The 19,871-nt window shown below is 32.3% G+C and overlaps 1 protein-coding gene across 1 annotated transcript; it reads left to right on the top strand.

The window, feature by feature from the left end:
* Nucleotides 1-10,911: 10,911 nt before the first annotated feature.
* Nucleotides 10,912-19,537, top strand: LOC107907528 (transcription factor Pur-alpha 1). The gene is made up of 4 exons (XM_016834951.2): nucleotides 10,912-11,606; nucleotides 18,493-18,633; nucleotides 18,771-19,010; nucleotides 19,095-19,537. Exons 1-4 carry the CDS (start codon nucleotides 11,283-11,285, stop codon nucleotides 19,245-19,247), a joined length of 858 nt encoding a protein of 285 aa, XP_016690440.1. The 5' UTR covers nucleotides 10,912-11,282; the 3' UTR covers nucleotides 19,248-19,537.
* Nucleotides 19,538-19,871: the final 334 nt, after the last annotated feature.

Below are 19,871 nucleotides of genomic sequence, written 5' to 3' on the forward strand. Positions count from 1 at the left end.
AGCATGGAATTAGAGCTTTAAATTGTTCATATGCTGATTTTATTGAAAGAATTGAATAGAAAGCGAATGTTTGGGACCTAATTGTAAAAGAATTTGAAGTTAGGTTTTTATGTGAAAATTCTAAATTTAAATAGTTTTGAAATAACTTATAATGTCTAGGTAAAGTATTAATTGAGAAAAATTAGCTTAATTGAAGGGTTAATTGAGCAAGGACTGAATTGTATGAACTGTGAAGTTTGCGGCAAAATGGAAATCAACATTTTGCATTAAAACAGTTTTGGACAGCAGCAATAGTCTAACTTTGAAAAATCACCAAAAATTGTAGTAATCTAATTAGAGAATGAATAAAATATGAAATTAAATTTTATTGAGTCTAGTTTCTTATAAAAGAAATGGTGAAAGCAATGGAATTGTAAATCATGATATATAATAAATTTTGTGATACAAGGTCAGAGTGACTTCTGATTCCCTTGTTCTGAATTTTAAAAATTATCAAAAATTGGAGAAAAATAATTAGGGGCTTAAATTTATATGTTTAAAATCCTGAATGAGTTTTTTTTCAAGAGAAACAAACGGGAACATCATCAGAGTCTCGTACGAGGAGATAAGTAGTTTTTAGTGAAGAAGGGTCGGAACTGTCAGACAGCAGAATAAGGGTGACTTTAAAGAATAAACTGTACTTATTGGCTAAACCAGAAATTCTGAAAATTTTATGATAAGAAGATATGTGAGTCTAGTTTTAGGAAAAATTAGCGGATCTTAATTTGGAGTTATGTGGCTCAAGATAAAAATAATTTAGTGACTATGACACGGATGGATATCATTGAATATACATAAGTAAATAGTGAAATTATAGATAATGTTACTTATAAGCGGGTTATAAACATTAAGGATATAAAATAGAGTGAATGTGAAGTCAATACTGATAAGTGAATGATTTTACAATGATAGACTGAGAACCCGAAGCAATTTGAGGAAAAGAAAAAGTAGTTGATTAGTTCCTGAACTTTCACAAATTTTGTAAATCGACCCAGGTAAGTTCATATGGTTGAACTTTCATAATTATTTGCTAAACTAAGAATGGTTAAATGTATTCTTTTATATATATTTGTTATTGAATCATGGATATTGTAATAATATGAAAATTGAAGCAAAAGTTCAAATTTAGCAGAACGCAGGATTGAGTACGTTGTTCTGTGAATAGAAACGAATTGACGGATGAAACTATGATTATATCATGGCAAAGTGCAAGTGTTCAAGTGTAAGGCCATAGCTAAGCTATGACAATGTGACAAAGTGTTCAAGTGAAAAATGTGAAAGTGCAAGTCCATAGTTGAACTATGGCGAAGTGATAAAGCGTGCCAAACATGGCAAAGTGATAAAGAGTGCCAAATATGGCAAAGTGAAATGTGACAACGAGTGAACAACATACTCAAATCCATAAGGCGTTCTCTAATTTGATAAGTGTTGGTAAGTGATAGTTAAACCTAAATGCTGGAATACGATTGGATATTTGATGGTTGAAATTGAGCTCAATGAAATGAATTCATCATGTGAAATTGTGGTTGACAGGTGAACTTAGTAATTGTGTATATTGTTTAAGTGTATGAATGCTTGGTAAGATTTATGTTTTATGCCTATGAACTTACTAAGCTTCTATAAGCTTACTTGAGTGTATTCAATGTCTCTTATAGATTGACGTGAAAATATACGGAGGATCGAATCAACACTGAGGATCACACTATCCAGATTATCTCTGATAGCTTTTGTAAATTTCCTTTTTAATTTATATGGCATGTATAAGGTTCGATGATTATATAAATGCTAATACTTGTTTAATGAATATGCATTAAAGTAAAGAGTGATGAATATGCTAAATGGTATAATTATAATAGAAGTATGATTTGGTATGAAATTGGTTGAAATGGATTGGCTGGTTTGGAATAGTTTCGGTTTTAAAATTTCAGGGAAGGTGGGGTATTTATAAAGAGGTTATATTGAGCTTATAAAAAAAAACTTTGGGATTTTGCGAAAAATTCCCTATGGTTTCAATTTAATTTCGGTTTGGTCCCGAAGTATGTTTTGGGCTTTGGAGGCCCATCTAAAGGACGTTATGACATATTTTGGTAAATGAATAGTATTTAACTCGTAATAATAGAAAATTAATTCGGTAAACTCCAGTAATATCTCGTACCTTATTTCGGTGATGAATACAGGTAATGGGTGTTACAGTTTTGTTGTCGTTAGTACACTATTATATGATTTATTGTAATTCGATGGTATGTACTACTACTTATAGGTATCATAGTTCATGAAAACCCATATTCACAGTGTTTTACAATTTTCATGACAACTTGCACATTTGTGATTTATAATTCTTGCTTCAAACTCAATCGTAAAGCATGCATTATGTGTAACGACCCGAATTTTACCGTTACCGAAAAAGTGTATTTTCGGGTCTCCGTTTCTGAAAAATGGATTCGTAAATATTTATTAAAAATATTGACGAAGTCAATTGAGTGGTTAATTAGAGTTTAATTAAGTAAATTTAGTTTAATTAAGAGTAATTAGGAAAAATGACTAAATTGAATAAAGGATGAAAGTTGAATTGTAGAATAAAAGAAAATGAAGAGGACCAAAATGGCAATTATGCCATTTGTCCTAAGTGAGGCGACATAAACATAAAAATCTGAGATTTTTTATGTGTTAAAATATATATATTAAATTATTATTATATTATAGTATATTATATTATATATTATATTATATAAATAAGTAAAGAAACATAAGAAACAGAATGAAAGCAAACGAAACAGAGAAGAAACAGGGGGGAAAGAAAGAAAGAAAAAGAAAAAGAAAAAGGAAAATTTGGGTTTGAAGGCTCAAAGTTTAATTTGGTAAGTCAATTAAGTTATTTCTTCTTAAATTTTGATGTTTTAGAAGCTTTGGAACAAGACTTTGATGGAATTAAGTTGATATTTTGAGAGTTTATAGATTTTCAAGTATAGTTCATGTTGAATAAAATAGTGAATTAAGGGTTTAATTGAGTAAATTTCAAGCTAGAATTGATAATAGGATCAAATTGTAAAGTAAGTTATAAGTTTTATGTTGTAGGGACTAAATTGATGAAATTTTGAAATTAGGAAAGTATGCTGGAAATTTAATACTTAAATGAGAGTATGGATGAAATTTGAATAGAAATAAAGTATGAATTAAGATAGAAAAGTAAGTGAATTTAGTTAGAATTAAATTGAAATTAAAGTAAATCAACATTTTGTACTAAGACTATTTTGGACAGCAGCAGTAGTTTAAGTTTGAAAAATCACCAAAAATTGTAGAAATTGAATTAGAGGATGAATAAAATATGAAATTAAATATTATTGAGTCTAGTTTCTTATAGAAGAAACGATATAAGCAATTGAATTGTAAATTATGAGATATAATGAATTTTGTGAGACAAGGTCAGAATGAATTCGGGTTCCCCTGTTCTGACTTTGGAAAATCACCAAAAATTTAATAAAAATAATTAGAGGCTTAAAGTTATATGTTTAGAATCCCTAATGAGTCTATTTTCATTAGAAATCAACGAGAATGTTATCCGAGTTCTGTACTGTGAGATAATTAATTTTTAGTGAAGAAGGGACGAAACTGTCAAACAGCAGAATAGGGGTGAATTTAAAGAATAAACTGTACTTAATGGCTAAACCAAAAATTCTGAAAATTTTATTGTAAGAAGATTTGTGAGTCTAGTTTCATGAAAAATTAGCGGATCTTAATTTAGAATTCTATAACTCAAGATATGAATTAGTAATGTATTAATGATTATGAATTGTATTAACTTCGTAGTCAATGTGGTATCAGAAATCTCGGCTAAGAAAGGACAAGACAAAGTCAACGGGAGTTAGCTCAAAAATTACGGTTTGTATTTCTATAATCCGAACCTAATACTTAATTGTTGAATTTATTTCTTAATATGTATATTAAGTGTTTTGAAGTAAGAATTATTGTGTTTTGCAAATGAAATGGATTGATATAGTATGTGATGAAATTATTGAATTTATATTGATTGAATTGGAGTATATATATAGATATATATATTGAATATTGAATATATATTGATTATTTGAATTGAATTGAAATATAAATTGTTTGAAAATTTTAAATATGAGATTTGTGATATTTGGATATTTGTTATTGAAAAGTGAATTGAATTGTATTGAATTATGAATTTATGTGATTAATTAAAATGTGTATTGATTGAAAAAAATTGAAAGTGAATTGAATACCCTATTAACAGTATCGGGCTGAGTCGGATATAGTTGGCATGCCATAGGATTGGAAGTGTTCAGGGATTCTTCGACCTCGAGTCGATGAGACACTGGGTGTCACTATATTTCTTCGGATAGATTCGATGAGGTACTGGGTACCAACTTTACTTCGGCTAGGCCGATGAGACACTGGGTGTCAAATATTGCTTCGAACTATCCGATGAGGCACTGGGTGCCATATTGGTGTGTTTGGTTGGATCCGTGTATCCGCCAAGGTCCGAGTCTTGTTAATAGGGGTAAATAAGTGAAAAGATAAGTCGAGTGAATTTGATTGATTGAGCTATTGGAATGAAATGAGAAATTGAATTGAGAATTGAAATTGAGATATGAGATTGAAAACATGAACCAAAAGGTTCATGAAATGAGTGAAGTTCAAATGGATGATGATTGGTGTTAGAATGAATTAAAATGGTATATTGTTAAGAAATAAAGTGTGAAAACAAGTGAATTGTGAATATATTGTATAGAATTTATACGGTAAGTAAATGAAAAGAATTGAACAAATATGTTATTGTGTTTGTTATATGACTTGTATAGAATTTATATGGTAAGTAATTGAAAATTTATCTATAAAACAAATAAATGAATACTTATAATTGTTATTGTGATTTTAAGTTTAATTGTTATATTATTAAGTGTTCGGATTATGGAACTACCACTGAGTATACCATACTCAGCGTACGGTTTGTTTCCGTGCGCAGGTTTAGTAAAGATAGAACGTTGAATCAGCATCCCAGTTCGATCCCGAATTCATTAAGGTAAAGTGTGTTAATTATTGGTAATGGCATGTACCCAAGATGTTTTATGAGAGTCATTTAGGTTGTAGATGTACTCATGAAATGAGTAAATTATGGTTGGCAACGGTATGTAGTATGAATTTTGAAATTTACTAAAAATTTGTAGTGATTCTAAATTAGTCCCGAATTGAATTTACTGTTCATATTGGACCGCGAGGGCCCATTAAAGGGACGACATCTTAAAACTAGGATGTGTGTAAATATTTATTTTAATTAATGACCAAAATTAGACTGTACTGACTGGTAATGTCTCGTAACCCTGTTCTGATGACGGTATAGGGTTAGGGGGCGTTACATTATGGAGACCAACCATTATTCTTCCTTTGTCTATCATATAATGTTGTATTGAATTATCATATGCATTTCATATAAAAGCCTTAAGATTATTAGAAATTTAAATAAGAGAAAATAAAAATGAAGTTACTAAAATATAATGGCTGTAGAACACTTTCTATAAAACTTTTGTATGCATAAAAAATTAAACAAAGCCTTCAACGCTCCAAAGAGAATAGTGAAAATCATTTATATTGACATCTAATTCATAGGAATGTATATTTTAACGAGAAAATTGTGTTGTTTTACAAAATAATTTTACATAAACTTATGTCTTTATAAGACAACTATTTATTAACAATCATAATTTATTAGACTTTTTTAATTAATGAAATATTATTACCTACTAACATTATAAAATAGGGTAAATTATAAAAATAGTCACTTTTGTTGGTTTCAAATTACATTTTAGTCACTTATGTTTGAAATGCTATGTTATAGTCCCTTACGTTAGGGTTTTGTTACAAAGTGGTCACTTTGTCGTTAAGCTCCACCTCCCCAACTTTAGTTCCACGTGATAGTCCAAATGAGTTTTAAATGACAACTTAGATGTCTAGATGGGATGAGAATAGATTTTTAATTAAATAAATTTAATTAATTGAAAATTTTAAATTAATTATACCTTGAACTGAAAAAGAAAAACCTTTGGTCTTTTTTTTTTAGGTTTCTTTTCCACTTTTATTGAATCAAAACCTATTATCATCCCACTTGGACATCCAAGTTTACAATTAAAACTCATTTGGACTACCGTTAGGGAGGTAATAGAGCTTAACGGAAGAATGATCACTTCATAGCAAAGCCCTGATATAAGTGACTAAAATATAAAATTTTAAACATAAATAACTAAAATATAATCTAAAAGAAACAAAATTGATTAATTTACCCTAAACTACTAACATATTCCAAGAGTGAAACCAAAGTTATAGGCCCTACGGGATATTCATAAACTTGATGAATATGAACCTCGTAATTGAAGCAAATATTACTTTAATTGATAAAATGTAAGATGCGTCAGATATTGAGGACTCTGAATTATACTTTTAGAGAAACAAATAATCGTGTTTTAGATCGCAACTTCCTTAAATATCTTTCTAAGGGGATGTCCTCACTGCTTTTGGCAAACACCATTAAAGAGCTTATGTATTGAAGGTAATTCAATTGTTAGACATTGGGTGCGTTTGGTTCGCTGTATTGGATTAGAGGTGTATTGGATTAGAGGTGTATTGGGATTAGAGGTGTATTGGATTAGAGGTGTAATAGCTAATCCACTGTTTGGTTGAATGTAATGGAATAGAGGCGTAATAGTAATCTTGTGTTTGGTTGAATGGAATAGAGGTGTAATAGCATAATGGAAAAAACTAAAATGACTAGAATACCCTTAGCATAAAATTGTTTTGGTAAATGATTATTGTTATTGTTATTTAAATTTTAATAAGATTATTATTATCAGTAATAAATATTTTAATCATATTTAAACATAATTATAATTAAATATATTTTAATTAAAATATATAATTTAATAAAATTCTTATAATTAGCAGAAAATTGTTTTGGTAAATGATTATTGTTAATGTTATTTAAGTTTTAATAGGATTATTATTATCAGTAATAAATATCTTAATCATATTTAAACTTAATTATTATTAAATATATTTTAATTAAAATATATAATTTAATAAAATTCTTATAATTAGCAGAAATTTGTTATTGTTATTTAAATTTTAATAAGATTATTAATATCAATAATAAATAATTTAATCATATTTAAACATAATTATTATTAAATATATTTTAATTAAAATATATAATTTAATAAAATTCTTATAATTAGCAGAAAATTGTTTTGGTAAATGATTATTGTAATCAAAAGGTGAACAGATACACATTATTGTAAAATTCTTATATTTTAATAAAATTGTTTTGGTAAATTGTTTTGGTATTTAAACAAAAACACATTATTTACTATTTTGAATATCATGAATCAAAAGGTGAACAGTTTATATATATTATATCGGTAGTTCAATACTAAATTTAAATTTATAACACATGCTGAATGAAAAGATAATTAAATTATAATTCAACAAAGTTTAGTACAATACAGAATTGTAATAAAAAACTACCAAAGTTTAATAAACTAGATACATAAAATAACATCAACAAATCAATTCAAACTCAAATTGTCCCTAAACCTAACTAATTTCTAGATGCTTGCCATTCATCGAACATTTGGTTGGCTAGTTCCATCCTCCAAGTAGCCCAAGCATCCGATGGATGAATATTTGTTATATTCAGTTCATCGTCATCCACCACATTAGTAGGTAATCCTTCTCCCACCTCCGCTTCAATGGATCAATACTCATATGGGTTCGAATAAAATTATGGAGCGAACAACATGCAATAATAATTCTATTGTGCACCCTTACAGGATAAAACGATGGACTCCTAAGTATTCCCCATCTAAGTTTTAATAAGCCAAAGAACTAAAACACCACAAAAACCTGCTAGTAGGAAAATGAAACAGCGAGCTAGCATGTAAGCTATATATAAAACTGTGAAAAGGCTAAACTTATATTTATGAACCATAACAATCCAATCTCCATCAATGAAACTAACTGTAGCAAATGAATATTCATAAAATTTAATCCTACTACAGTTGCTAGCTTAACTACTCGCAACAAGAACCATTAATAAATGGTACAAATTAACTACCAAAATTGAACAACATTTTCCCAGAAATTTTCCAAGATGGATTCTTTAATATGTCATTTGTGCGAATGAATTGACTAAAGAAATGAATAGCAAACATGGTATTTAGCATTGTTGATTTTTCATGATTTTGGCGAGAATGATCTTTCTGTGGAACTTGTAGGTTCATACAAGTAGAACAAGTCTTGGGGTATATATTGATTTTGAGATTGTTGAATCGAGTACTGAAGAGTTTAGGAGCAACACAACTTGAGATGAAGAATGAATGAAGAAAAATAGCAAATGTCCCAATGACAGATGAAAGCAAAGACAAATATGGGGTAGAGGGAATAGATCACCAGCCAAATGAAGCACATCCAAATGGCAGTAAAAGTATAAGGAGGCCCTGCAATAGGAATCAAATTGTATTTTAAATTATTCATTGTCCATTAGATCAAAGAACAAATTAATCCTTTCTATTAAAAATTTCATTCATTTGTACTCTTAAAAACTAGCATAACTAATAGAATAATGTGACACGTGGCATCTACCTCATACTAAGGTATGAAGACTAAAGAATGACCAGTTTGCTCTTTGATGTAATGTACAAATATTAATTTACCTATTTTTAGTAAAAGAAACAAAATACAATCTGATTACTAATAGAGGAGCCAGTGTCAATTTCAAAAAAAGCAAAAGAGTCAATGATCATACCAAACTGAAATCACATATCCAGCACATCATCAATCTCCCCTAACAGCAAACAACCATTGCAGTTTCATAACTATATTCAAGTAAATAAACTAACGAGTGAGGCGATAAGATCGGACTGTGTAGTCGAAATTGCCAATAGCTCATGTGAAAACAATCTAGTCTCAAATACCACAAAGGAAACTGCAATGAAAAGCATACACAACTCTGTTCAAATTCTTCACAAAAAACCTGTTTATCAATTATTGACCATAGTGGTTAACAATTTAGATCAAACATACATAATGTGGAATGAATTTAGAACAAACAGAATCCGGCAAACATTTCACTCGGAATTGATTGATGATATAATTGAATTATTGAATCCAATCACAGAGAACTATTTACCTAATGAACTAATCCTACTACAGCTGCTAGCTTAACTACTCTTGAACAATAAACACCAAACAGGTCCAAACCCCAGCATTAACAAGCACAAAAAAAATATTATAGAGGGAACAAATGCCCATGGAAAGGGTAAAGAAACCTCATAAAGCCATCAAGCAAACAACTCGCAACAAGAACCATTAATAAATGGTACAAATTAACTACCAAAATTGAACAACATTTTCCCAGATATTTACTCAAGCCCACATTTATTTAGACCAAACAATATAACTTTATATAGGACGCAATAGAGATGGAGAGAACCTGAAGGTTATGGGATTTGATATAGCTCCAGATATGCTTAACAGCATCGGAACGGGAAGCCTCTGGGGCTCCAAGGAATCGAGCCAAAGTAGGAGAAACAGGGGTAAGTTTAAAAATCCCAGAGGGTCGAGTGGTAGTTCGAGGAGTAGCTGGTTTTTCAGTCTTGGGTTTTGAAGCAATTTACATTGCTAATTAAAACAGAGAAAACGAGACAATTTACATTGCAATCGAGTTCCAATTTCCACCAGCAACAAAAACCTTTAAGAAATAGAAATCTACTCGGAACTTAAGCTAATTAAAATACAGGAATCCATATAAATTTGAGAGCAAAAGAGAGTTAGAAATATGAATTTACCTTTCCAGTTGCAGTAAACTCCGAAAATAAAAGGTTGAGAAGGCCAAGCGTCGATTCTATTGTAATCTTCAGCAAAAGAAAGACAGAAGGAAGAAACAGAAGACGGAAAGGGGAAGCAGGAGGGTAAAACAGGGTCTAAAACTCAAGCAGCACCTAATCTGAAAAAGAGGAACGTAATAGAAATCGGTGGATTTTGGGGATTAGGGGTGTAATGTAATAGACGGGTATTAGCCAATACCCTGAACCAAACAGAGGATTGAAGTGGGATTAAATGGGGCCCACTGATTAGGGGTGTATTGGCTTAGCCAATACACCAAACCAAACAAGCTCTGAATGTATAAGTTGAAATTTACGGTTGGAACCTAAAAGATTAAATTTTATGTAATCTACACTAAAACTTAAAAAAGTTGTCGTGCTCATTTTGGGTATTTACTATCTTAAGAATCTCCTTATAAGAAGAAATTAGAGATTTCACAACAAAATAATTTGACGAATTTGATTTCAATATTATACAAATTTATATGTTTTGTCTAATATGTTTCTTTTTCAGAAATTTACATAAATAATTTATTATATATAAATATTGATATGTTTATGTACATCTAATATTCTATATAATTTTCCATGATTTAGGTAATGGTTTGTATATCTGTCTTGTTCATCTTATGTATTTTATAATTCACATAGCTTAATATAATTTTATTTGAAAGATTGCATTTTAAATTATACTTTTTTTTTTAATTTGATACTTAAATTTTTTTAGTTAAATTTAATTGTTTAATTACTAATCTTGATATTGTTTTAAAAAAAACTATTATCGACATATTTTCTGATTTTATAATTTTATATTAATGTTAATTAAAATAATTATAAAAAAATTACATGTCTCCCAAGTACTAAAAGTAGACCCATAAATACATAAATCTTTAAAGAAGTCTGATACCCGATGAGATGCGAAATAAACCAAAAACAAATAAAGAAAATAGAAATACTAAAATGTGTAAAATAGAAGTAACCAACCAACCTTTAACGGAAAATGAAGAGAAGAGAGCCAAGGCAAAAGCATAAAGTAAATAGCCAAGTCCAGTCCACAGATTAGATAAAATAAATAAAATATTTACTTAGAGCTACAGAGTGAGAGAGTTGGTCAAATCCGTCACCATCATCAATAAGGCTGGTTCGTTCAAACCCAAAACCTAACAAACATAATCAAAATCCCTGCCTGCTACTGCTTAATGTAATAGAAAGTAAAGAGATTGTAGGGGGGTTTTCGTTTTCATCTAGAAAGAATTGGGATCTAGCTTAGGCATTTTGTTTTCCCGTTTATTTTTGGTAGCAGCTGGTGCCGAGTTTTGATAGGCTGTTGGTAAAAAAATAATAATAATGGAAGGGAATTCTGGAGGCGGCGGAGCTGACAGAGGAGGAAACGACGTGGAACTGCTTTGCAAAACTCTTCAGGTGGAACACAAGCTGTTCTACTTCGATCTCAAGGAGAACCCACGCGGTCGTTATTTGAAAATCTCGGAAAAGACATCGGCTACCAGGTCCACCATCATTGTCCCCTCCTCTGGCATCTCCTGGTTCCTCGACCTTTTCAATTATTACGTAAACTCCGACGACAACGACCTCTTCAGCAAGGAATTGCAGCTCGACACTAAGGTCTTTTACTTTGACATTGGCGAGAATCGCAGGGGTCGTTTTTTGAAGGTATCCCTCCAACACCTGTATTCAACTCGTCTTTCTCTTTTCGTCGCTCCCCTCCAATTTCTCATGTTTTCTCTTTCGATGTTAAAGATTTTTTGCTCCAATCTTCTCTTTCCTGTATATGATGTTGAATTTTAGAGTGGCGAATAATGTCTCTTGTCTTTCATCAACACAATTGCTGCTGCTATGGTTTCTTCTTAAAGTAATTTAAGAGTATTCCCCGTTCTTCGTGGTTAGATGAAAAATGAACTTACTAACCTTGAATTAGGATTTTTGGCTTGATTAGAACGACTGGCTGCGGAGGAAATTGTCACCCAACTGTTAATTGCGCATCTCTAAGATGTTGAGAACCTTTTTCTTTCCCATGTTTGAACTCTACCCATGAGTTTACATATTCATTAATAAGTTTTATAGTGTAAACCTTTAGATGAGATGAGTCAGTTTTAAAACTACTTTAGACACTGAAGTTGCATGATAGCTACCTCATTTCTTTCTAATTAGGCCACTTGTTCATACCTTCAATTGATGCTTCTATTTTCAAGCAACAAAAGTGCTTTGTTGAGGCTCAATTTCTATCTTCAAAAACCATATTTTGGTTAATATTTCCTTCATAGTAAATGAAGCTGCTTGAACCTCGGATCAGCTTCTTGAAATGCTTGTTGCAACTTAGAATATTCCTCCATAAGAATGATATTAGTGATTTCTTGTCTAGAAAGCCTGAGCTTTGATGCTTGATTATCTTAGCCTTTCTAGCTAGCATTAATGACTTCATTTCAGTGCATCAAATGCTGTATTGATGCGCTAAGTTCCTAGTTCTAGCTTCCTAGTTTTTATTTGTGGTTGCTTTTTATGATGACTGTTTGATTACAAGAGCATGGCTTGTGCTAATAATACGATCAAATAAACCCTTGAATTTATGCAAGCTTATGGACTATTGTCAAGTAATATAAAATGGAAGTATTCCAAAAATCGATCCCCAGGGAGATATTTGGGAGCTAAATGCAAAGAATAAATCTAAAGTTCCATAGACACAATCTAATTAACAAATTTAGACACAAAATCATCTCTATTCAAATGATTGATTCAGATTTAACAAAATCGAAATTAGAGTAGCAGCTAGCAACTGACTCAAGCTTTCCTTTGAATAGATCAAGTAAACAAATGGATCTAGATTCGTGAACCCTCCTATTAATTTCATATCTTGCTATTCTCAAGCTTGCTGTACCTACCTTCTCTCTTAGTATGAGATAGGATCCTAATTAGACTTCCGGTTAGGTCTTGCTTGATCCAGTTATCGAAGTCTTTCCAATTGACTTTCACTGAATCCGTCACTAATTTACCTATCTCTAGGTTGGATCAACATTATTCTCTCTCTTGAACAAGACTAACTTAGGTTGTTTAGTTATTAAAAGCTAGCATTAACTTCATCTCAATTGGTAGTTAATCATGATATAATTACTTGGGCATCAATCAACAAATTAGCATTAAGTCCAATAACTAAACAAGCAAGAAATGATAGATCCAAAGATAACACTAAAGAATTAATCAGGATTTCATAACAGAATTCAAATACAAATCAAAACCTAGAAATTTCAGTTCACTAAAGAATTAATCAGGATTTCATAACAGAATTCAAATACAAATCAAAACCTAGAAATTTCAGTTCATCGTTCTTACACAAGAATCTTAGATCTAAGCAACATCACAAACAAAATCAAACTAAAGAAATGAAAGTAGAATAGTTATAAATGTTCAATTCTCCAAGTTCTTCTTCAAACTTGATGATCTTCAAGCTTGATCTTGGCCTCCTCCAGGCTCCATGGAAGAAAGCTTCATCTCGAAAAAATGAAGTAACTTTCTCCTAACTCTAGATCTAAATTGCTAGTCTAACACTAAGTTCATTCTTTCTATTCTAACTCTAATTCCTCCTTAACTAACTCTGAAAATATGAGCTGGAGGTGGTATTTATAGTGGTGAGCCCAAGGGGTGAAAGTACATGATTTCCCTTGATTAGGAGTCAAACACAGTTTTAATCTTTGAAATTTCACAGTTTGGCATCACAATGCTGGGCCTACTTCCCAAGGTAGCTGAATTTCTTCGTGGCCTTTGGGGCCTGCCCAACTGCTCCATTTTCCTTTGATTCTTGGCATTCTTCGACCTTTAAGGTACCTAAATCACCATAAAACAACACATTTTTTTTGCTAGTTTTAAACTAAAAACTACTAAAATTCAATTATTTCTCACAGACTTGTAACTTTGTGATATGGACACTTTAATTGCAATAGGAGTTTTTAGTTTTATTTATTTATTTATTATATCAGGTTTTACTAAGAGTTTTAGTTTTACTATATTAGGTTTTAGTTTCCTTCGTAAACTCTAAGTTAGGAATTCTATTTTATGTCAATTAGGACTCTTTCATTTGTTATTAACAGTCTAAAAGGCTGCCAATAAGAAATAAAGAGGTAAGCAATTATTCTATCAAAAGAAACGTTATTTTAAGAGGGGGTTCAGTCAAGGACGAATTTGCCTTTTTGAGTAACCATAGGTCGAAGCAAGAATTCTTTCTCGTCTAGACCTGTGACTAGATCCTACGCCAAGGCGCATAACAACTTGGTATCGGAGCCAGCAGTCATGGGTGACGAAAAAACTTTGACAGCCAAGCTGGAGGCATTCATGGAACAAATGGCTACAAGGCAACAAGCATTAAAGGAGCAGGTGGCGATGTTATTTCTTTCGGTCCAAAAGACAATGAAAGGGGATTCAGAAAAAAATAATGAAGAACAAGGCAGCAATGGAGGCAAGAAAAGAAATTCAGATTCGCAACATGGTGGGGCCATGGTGCCACGATACTCTAAGATGGAATTTCCCACTTATGATGGGGTTGGAGATCCCTTAGGATGGTTAAAAAGATGCGAAAATTTTTTTGGCAATCAACAGACCAACGAAGAAGACAAAGTCGGCCTAGCTTCATTCCATCTTTTAGGAGAGGCCCAATTATGGTTTGATCAAATCGAAGAAGAGGAGGCAAATCTGGATTGGGAACGCTTCAGAGAGTGTTGTCATATCAGGTTTGGGCCACCTATGAGTAATAACCCCTTGGGGGAACTTGCAAACTTGAGTCAAACTGGGACGGTAGAAGAATATCAACACCAATTTCAATCACTACTTGCTAGGACTAATGATCTTAAACCTCGACAACAAGTAAACCTTTTTACTGCTGGATTGGTAGAGGAACTTAGAATTGATATTGAGATGCAACAACCAGGAAACCTTGGAGTTGCAATGAATATGGCTCGAGCTTTGGAATGTAAAAAAAAAGTCTCTTCCAACATGTTATCTCAAACCAATCTAAACTGGTCAACTTCCCAAAACACTACAACAATTCAATCATTCCAACAACTCAGAACATTGCAAAGGGAGGGGGACAAACAATAGAACCAACAGGGAACAACGGCAAAATAGGTTCTTCTGCACCATTTATTAAGAGATTGACACGGATAGAAATGGCGGAAAGAAGGGCTAAAGGGCTGTGTTATAATTGTGACGAGTCTTATTCCATGGGACACAAGTGTAAAAGGTTATTTTGGATAGAAGTACCAGATGTTGAAGGCAAGCAAGATGATGATGAGATAGATGATTTTGGATAAGTTCTGAAGTTTATTTTGAATTTGAGCTTGAGGACAAGCTCAATTCCGAGAAGGGGAGTAATGATATGGACACTTTAATTGCAATAGGAGTTTTTAGTTTTATTTATTTATTTATTATATCAGGTTTACTAAGAGTTTTAGTTTTACTATATTAGGTTTTTGTTTCCTTCATAAACTCTAAGTTAGGAATTCTATTTTATGTCAATTAGGACTCTTTCATTTGTTATTAACAGTCTATAAAAGGCTGCCAATATGAAATAAAGAGGTAAGCAATTATTCTATCAAAAGAAACATTATTTTGAGAGGGGGTTCAGTCCAGGACGAATCTGCCTTTTTGAGTAACCATAGGTCGAAGCAAGAATTCTTTCTCGTCTAGACCTGTGACTAGATCCTACGCCAAGGCGCATAACACTTTGTTGTTTATTGCTTAAAATTTGAGATTTTCTCTTCTAAGCTCTATTTTTTGCTTCTATAACTCTTCTAGTTTGAATAAGTTGGGTTAAGGTTGAAATTGAATATAGGGATTTAGTTTTGAATTCTTAGTTCATTGCAGCTTTTAGGTGGTAAAGTTCAGCTTTTAGCACATTAGCCCAGTGATAGTTATTGGATTGGGATCTTGGTTAGCTTGTTTTAGGGCGCATCGGGTTTATTGTTGTTGACCTCTGTAGTATATTAAAGTTCTTAACTATATTTTTGGCTGAATTTTGGGTTGGTCATTGGGTTCAATTTATCTTTAGCCTTCTCTTGAATCTTGACCTGTGAGCCTTAATAAGGCACCTCCTGTAAACAACTTAATAATGTGGAAAAACATTGATCAGATGTCATCTTACTATGTGTGAGATACCTTAAAAGCAGGATTATCGTCAGAGTGATCTAATGTCATGCTAATGGGTAACCATAAATCTCTGAACTGATCTTTATATTATTTACAGTGATGTGAAGTTCTCATAGTTATCATTACTGGATTGAGCCTTAGACAATTTAGATTTTTTCTGGCTATAACAATACAACATCATGTGTTGTTACTGTATGATGCCCTTTTCTTGAATGAAATTGTTCCTTAAGCCCCAGTGTCGTCAGAAAACTACTAAAAAATTCAACCACAAACTTCGGTTGTTTTTAACTGTTTTCTGTTACTTGTATATGTTGATAAATGAGATGGGTAAACGGTCGATCATTTTACTGGAAAAACCATAGACTTAGACAGGCCTAAGATCGTTTGATTTTCAGACTTGAAATATTAAAGGATAAACAGGTGGATTCACAAGCCAGCAAACACTCAGTTGCAAATTCTTTCCCTCTACCCAAAAAAGGAAAACTCCAAATAGATTCATAGAAGGCAACTGATTCAGAAATGAATCAAATGATGCCAATGTCAAACAGAAGGATTACAAGAAATGATGGAACTGCAAGCAATGAATTTGGGACAAATTATTTTCTAACATATTTTCTTCTTGTTCTTCCTAATTGTTGCTTTTCTTTTTTCCTTCTGCTGCTTGAGAAACAACTTTTACAGCGATAATTGTAAGCAATTGGCTGAGAGTAAATTTTACTTCACATATTTTTTCAGCCAAGCTTAATTAGAACTTACAGCAGGTCTTCTGTTCTTCTACCTTGAATCTATAGATGAAACTAGAATCCTTACATAATTTTCAAAACAAGCACTAAGCTACTCAAACAATATTTTTTATAGATACTTACAATCTCTGAATCTTGATAAAGATGAATTTCTTTAACCTTGTTGAGTATAGTTTCATGATTATTCCAAGTTGTCAAGTTTATAGAATGCAATTCATTTAAGAATCTTATTGTACTGGATATGAATTTATAAACTGGTATATTTCCTTGTACTCATTTTGATATCTCCTTGTAAAGTGGTTATTTCGTAACTAAACTTGCGAAAACAGAAAGGTTCATGATCTGGCTCTCCAGAATATAAGACTAAGCATCTTCTTTTATAAGACATGAAAATGAGTAATATTTGAAATATGCTCATTGTATGCATAAAACTATTCGGTAAGTCCAAAAGAATTAGCAACCTTTAACACCTAATTTGAGGAAAAATGCTGGGGAAAGATTAGAAACAATAAATCTAGATTCCACAGAACAAAAAGTGCTAATAAAATCAATCCGTTGATTATGATTATATAGCAAAGTGTGAAAATTCAGTAGTCATCATGTTTCCACATTGCATGTGGAGAGTAATATGCTGTTAACATGTCTCTGATTCCTTGCCTTGCAATGTGTATTTACCGCCTTTGGGGAACTTGCTGGAATCTTGATATTCTGTGATGCTTATCTGTAAATTCCTGTGAGAGGCCTAGAAAAAAGTTGAGTATTGCTTTAATCTCTCTGGTAAGAAAGTAAATTCTCTTTGGTCCTTATCTTTGAATTGCCTCTTCAGGGGAAAGAAATTTACAAAATAAAAGCAGAAACGGATGAAGAAACTGTCAAATATGTACTTAAAGTTTGTGGAGAAATTTCTGTTACTCTTTAACTTTTTATTTGGTCAACAACCGCCGAAATGTCAATGGTGGGAAACCAGTGTCGGCGAGGGCTGTGTTTAGGTAAATGTCCAGGTTGAGTTTTGGTAAAGTCATTCTAGTTGAGTCCAGCTGTTTAGGTTGTTGAGTGGTTTGGGTTATTGCATTAGGTTGTTATGAATATCACTTAAGCTGTGATTGGAGGCTGATAAGTAGATTATCTTGATTCTTTCTGTAAATGTAAGCTGTAAAGTAATATGGGAATCAACTCTGATACGCATTCTTCTTAGTCTTCAAGAAAGAGAAAATAGGGGACAGCCTTGGTCTTGCTTAGCCTAGGTTGTTTCTGCTTGTGTTACTGTGATTCGAGTGTGTGTCGGATATGAGTGCGTGTCCAAGACAAGAATGTTCAGGTTTTCTAAGTTTTTCCTTGCATTCAGAGTGTTAACATGCGCATTTGCATATATTGGATTTATGTGAAACATGGGCAGTTAAAGAAAAAATGAAGAGTGAGAGAGCGACATAGGTTCCTCATTTTGGACCTTGAACATTCATTGCAACAGAGCATAAATAAATAACTCATAAATATCATTAAATAGAGAAAAAAATGTTCTAATTCAAGACCAATTGTTTGGAAGATGGGAAAAATCAAGAGTTAGAGTTTATTTATTTGTTTGGAAGATGGGAAAAATCAAGAGTTAGAGTTTATTTATTTGTTTATTTTGTTTAAATGTTTCTCTAATGAGAGTATCTGTGAAGGTATCTGAAGCATCTGTCAGCAGGAACCGCAGTACCATTATTGTGCCTGCAGGAAGTACCAGAGATGAAGGGTGGGCGGCATTTAGGAACATATTGGCAGATATCAATGAGGCATCAAGACTCTTTGTATTGCCCAATCAGGTATCTTTGTGATCTACATTTCTATACTTGTTCCTTTACAATTTCTCTGCTCTCTTATATGGGTTTCAATTTTTCATATAGTCCCATTTAATTTGTCATCTGATTGTTTTTATGTCTATGTCGGTTTTTTGAAACAGCAAAGCTCGGAACCATCGGAACGTCTTGTTGGGCTCTCAGATGATGTAGGGGCTGGATTCATATCTGGACACATCCAGCCTGCCTCAACTTCTGAATTGAAAGTGGACAGATCAGTGGAGTTGCCAGCACAGGATGAAATTGGTAACATGGGGGTTTCAAAGGTGATCCGAGCTGATCAGAAGAGATTTTTCTTTGATCTTGGGAGCAACAACAGAGGACATTTCTTGAGGATATCAGAAGTACTGTCTCTCTCTTTTCTTGACATGAACACTATAATGGGTCTTGATGGAGTAGGTTGATATAGAATGGTTCAACAATTGCAGGTTGCAGGTTCTGATCGGTCTTCTATCATTCTCCCACTGTCAGGGTTAAAGCAGTTCCACGAAATAGTGGGTCATTTTGTGGAGATTACAAAGGATCGCATTGAAGGAATGAGTGGCGCAAATGTTAGAACCGTGGATCCACCTCAAAGGTGAATGGCATTGCCAGCGGGAACATGGTGTGAATTGGATGAAATAAATAATTGTGATTCTGTCAAAGTTTGCTTCGAGCCCTGTAATAGTTGTTTGATAAGTGGTGATTGTTCTGTTCTCATTCAAGCCTCAAAATAATCCCCATTTTATCTGTTTGATCAACACAGATATGGTGTGTGAAGTTTAGTTTCATAGGAATAACGGACACCATTTGGATGATTATAATTTGTCAGTTTGATAGTGTGGCAGCCACCTTTATTACCTTGTTGATAATAAGCTTATTTCATTTGTAATTTTCTTTTTCAGGACGGAATGTTTATTTCACTTTTTAAACAAAAATAGCTTGGACTGCTTGCCTCTTGGGTTTCTAACCTAGTATTGAGAAGCAGACTCATACTTTGATTCACAAATTGATTTCATATCTTGTGCTTGTGGTAAAAAAGTTTCGAATTTTAAAAAGATAAAAGCAGCCCCAACGAATGAGTATTACTTTTAGGTGGCCCTAATGAATGCTTCTCTATTTTGTTTTAAATTCATTATGAACCACAATCTCTATTATTCTTCAACTCTGGCGTAAATAAATGAGTATGTTGAATTCGTTTATATTTATTGCTTAGTTTAAGATGA

Source organism: Gossypium hirsutum, chromosome A05 (genome assembly GCF_007990345.1).
Source record: "Gossypium hirsutum isolate 1008001.06 chromosome A05, Gossypium_hirsutum_v2.1, whole genome shotgun sequence".
In the NCBI taxonomy this organism is placed as follows: Eukaryota; Viridiplantae; Streptophyta; class Magnoliopsida; order Malvales; family Malvaceae; genus Gossypium; species Gossypium hirsutum.

Coding starts and splice junctions, on each gene's coding strand:
- LOC107907528 (XM_016834951.2), top strand. CDS start 11,283: ATGGAAGGGAATTCTGGAGGCGGCGGAGCTGACAGAGGAGGAAACGAC. Junction 11,607..18,492: donor GCAGGGGTCGTTTTTTGAAG/GTATCCCTCCAA, acceptor GTATCTGTGAAG/GTATCTGAAGCATCTGTCAG. Junction 19,011..19,094: donor ATTTCTTGAGGATATCAGAA/GTACTGTCTCTC, acceptor CAACAATTGCAG/GTTGCAGGTTCTGATCGGTC.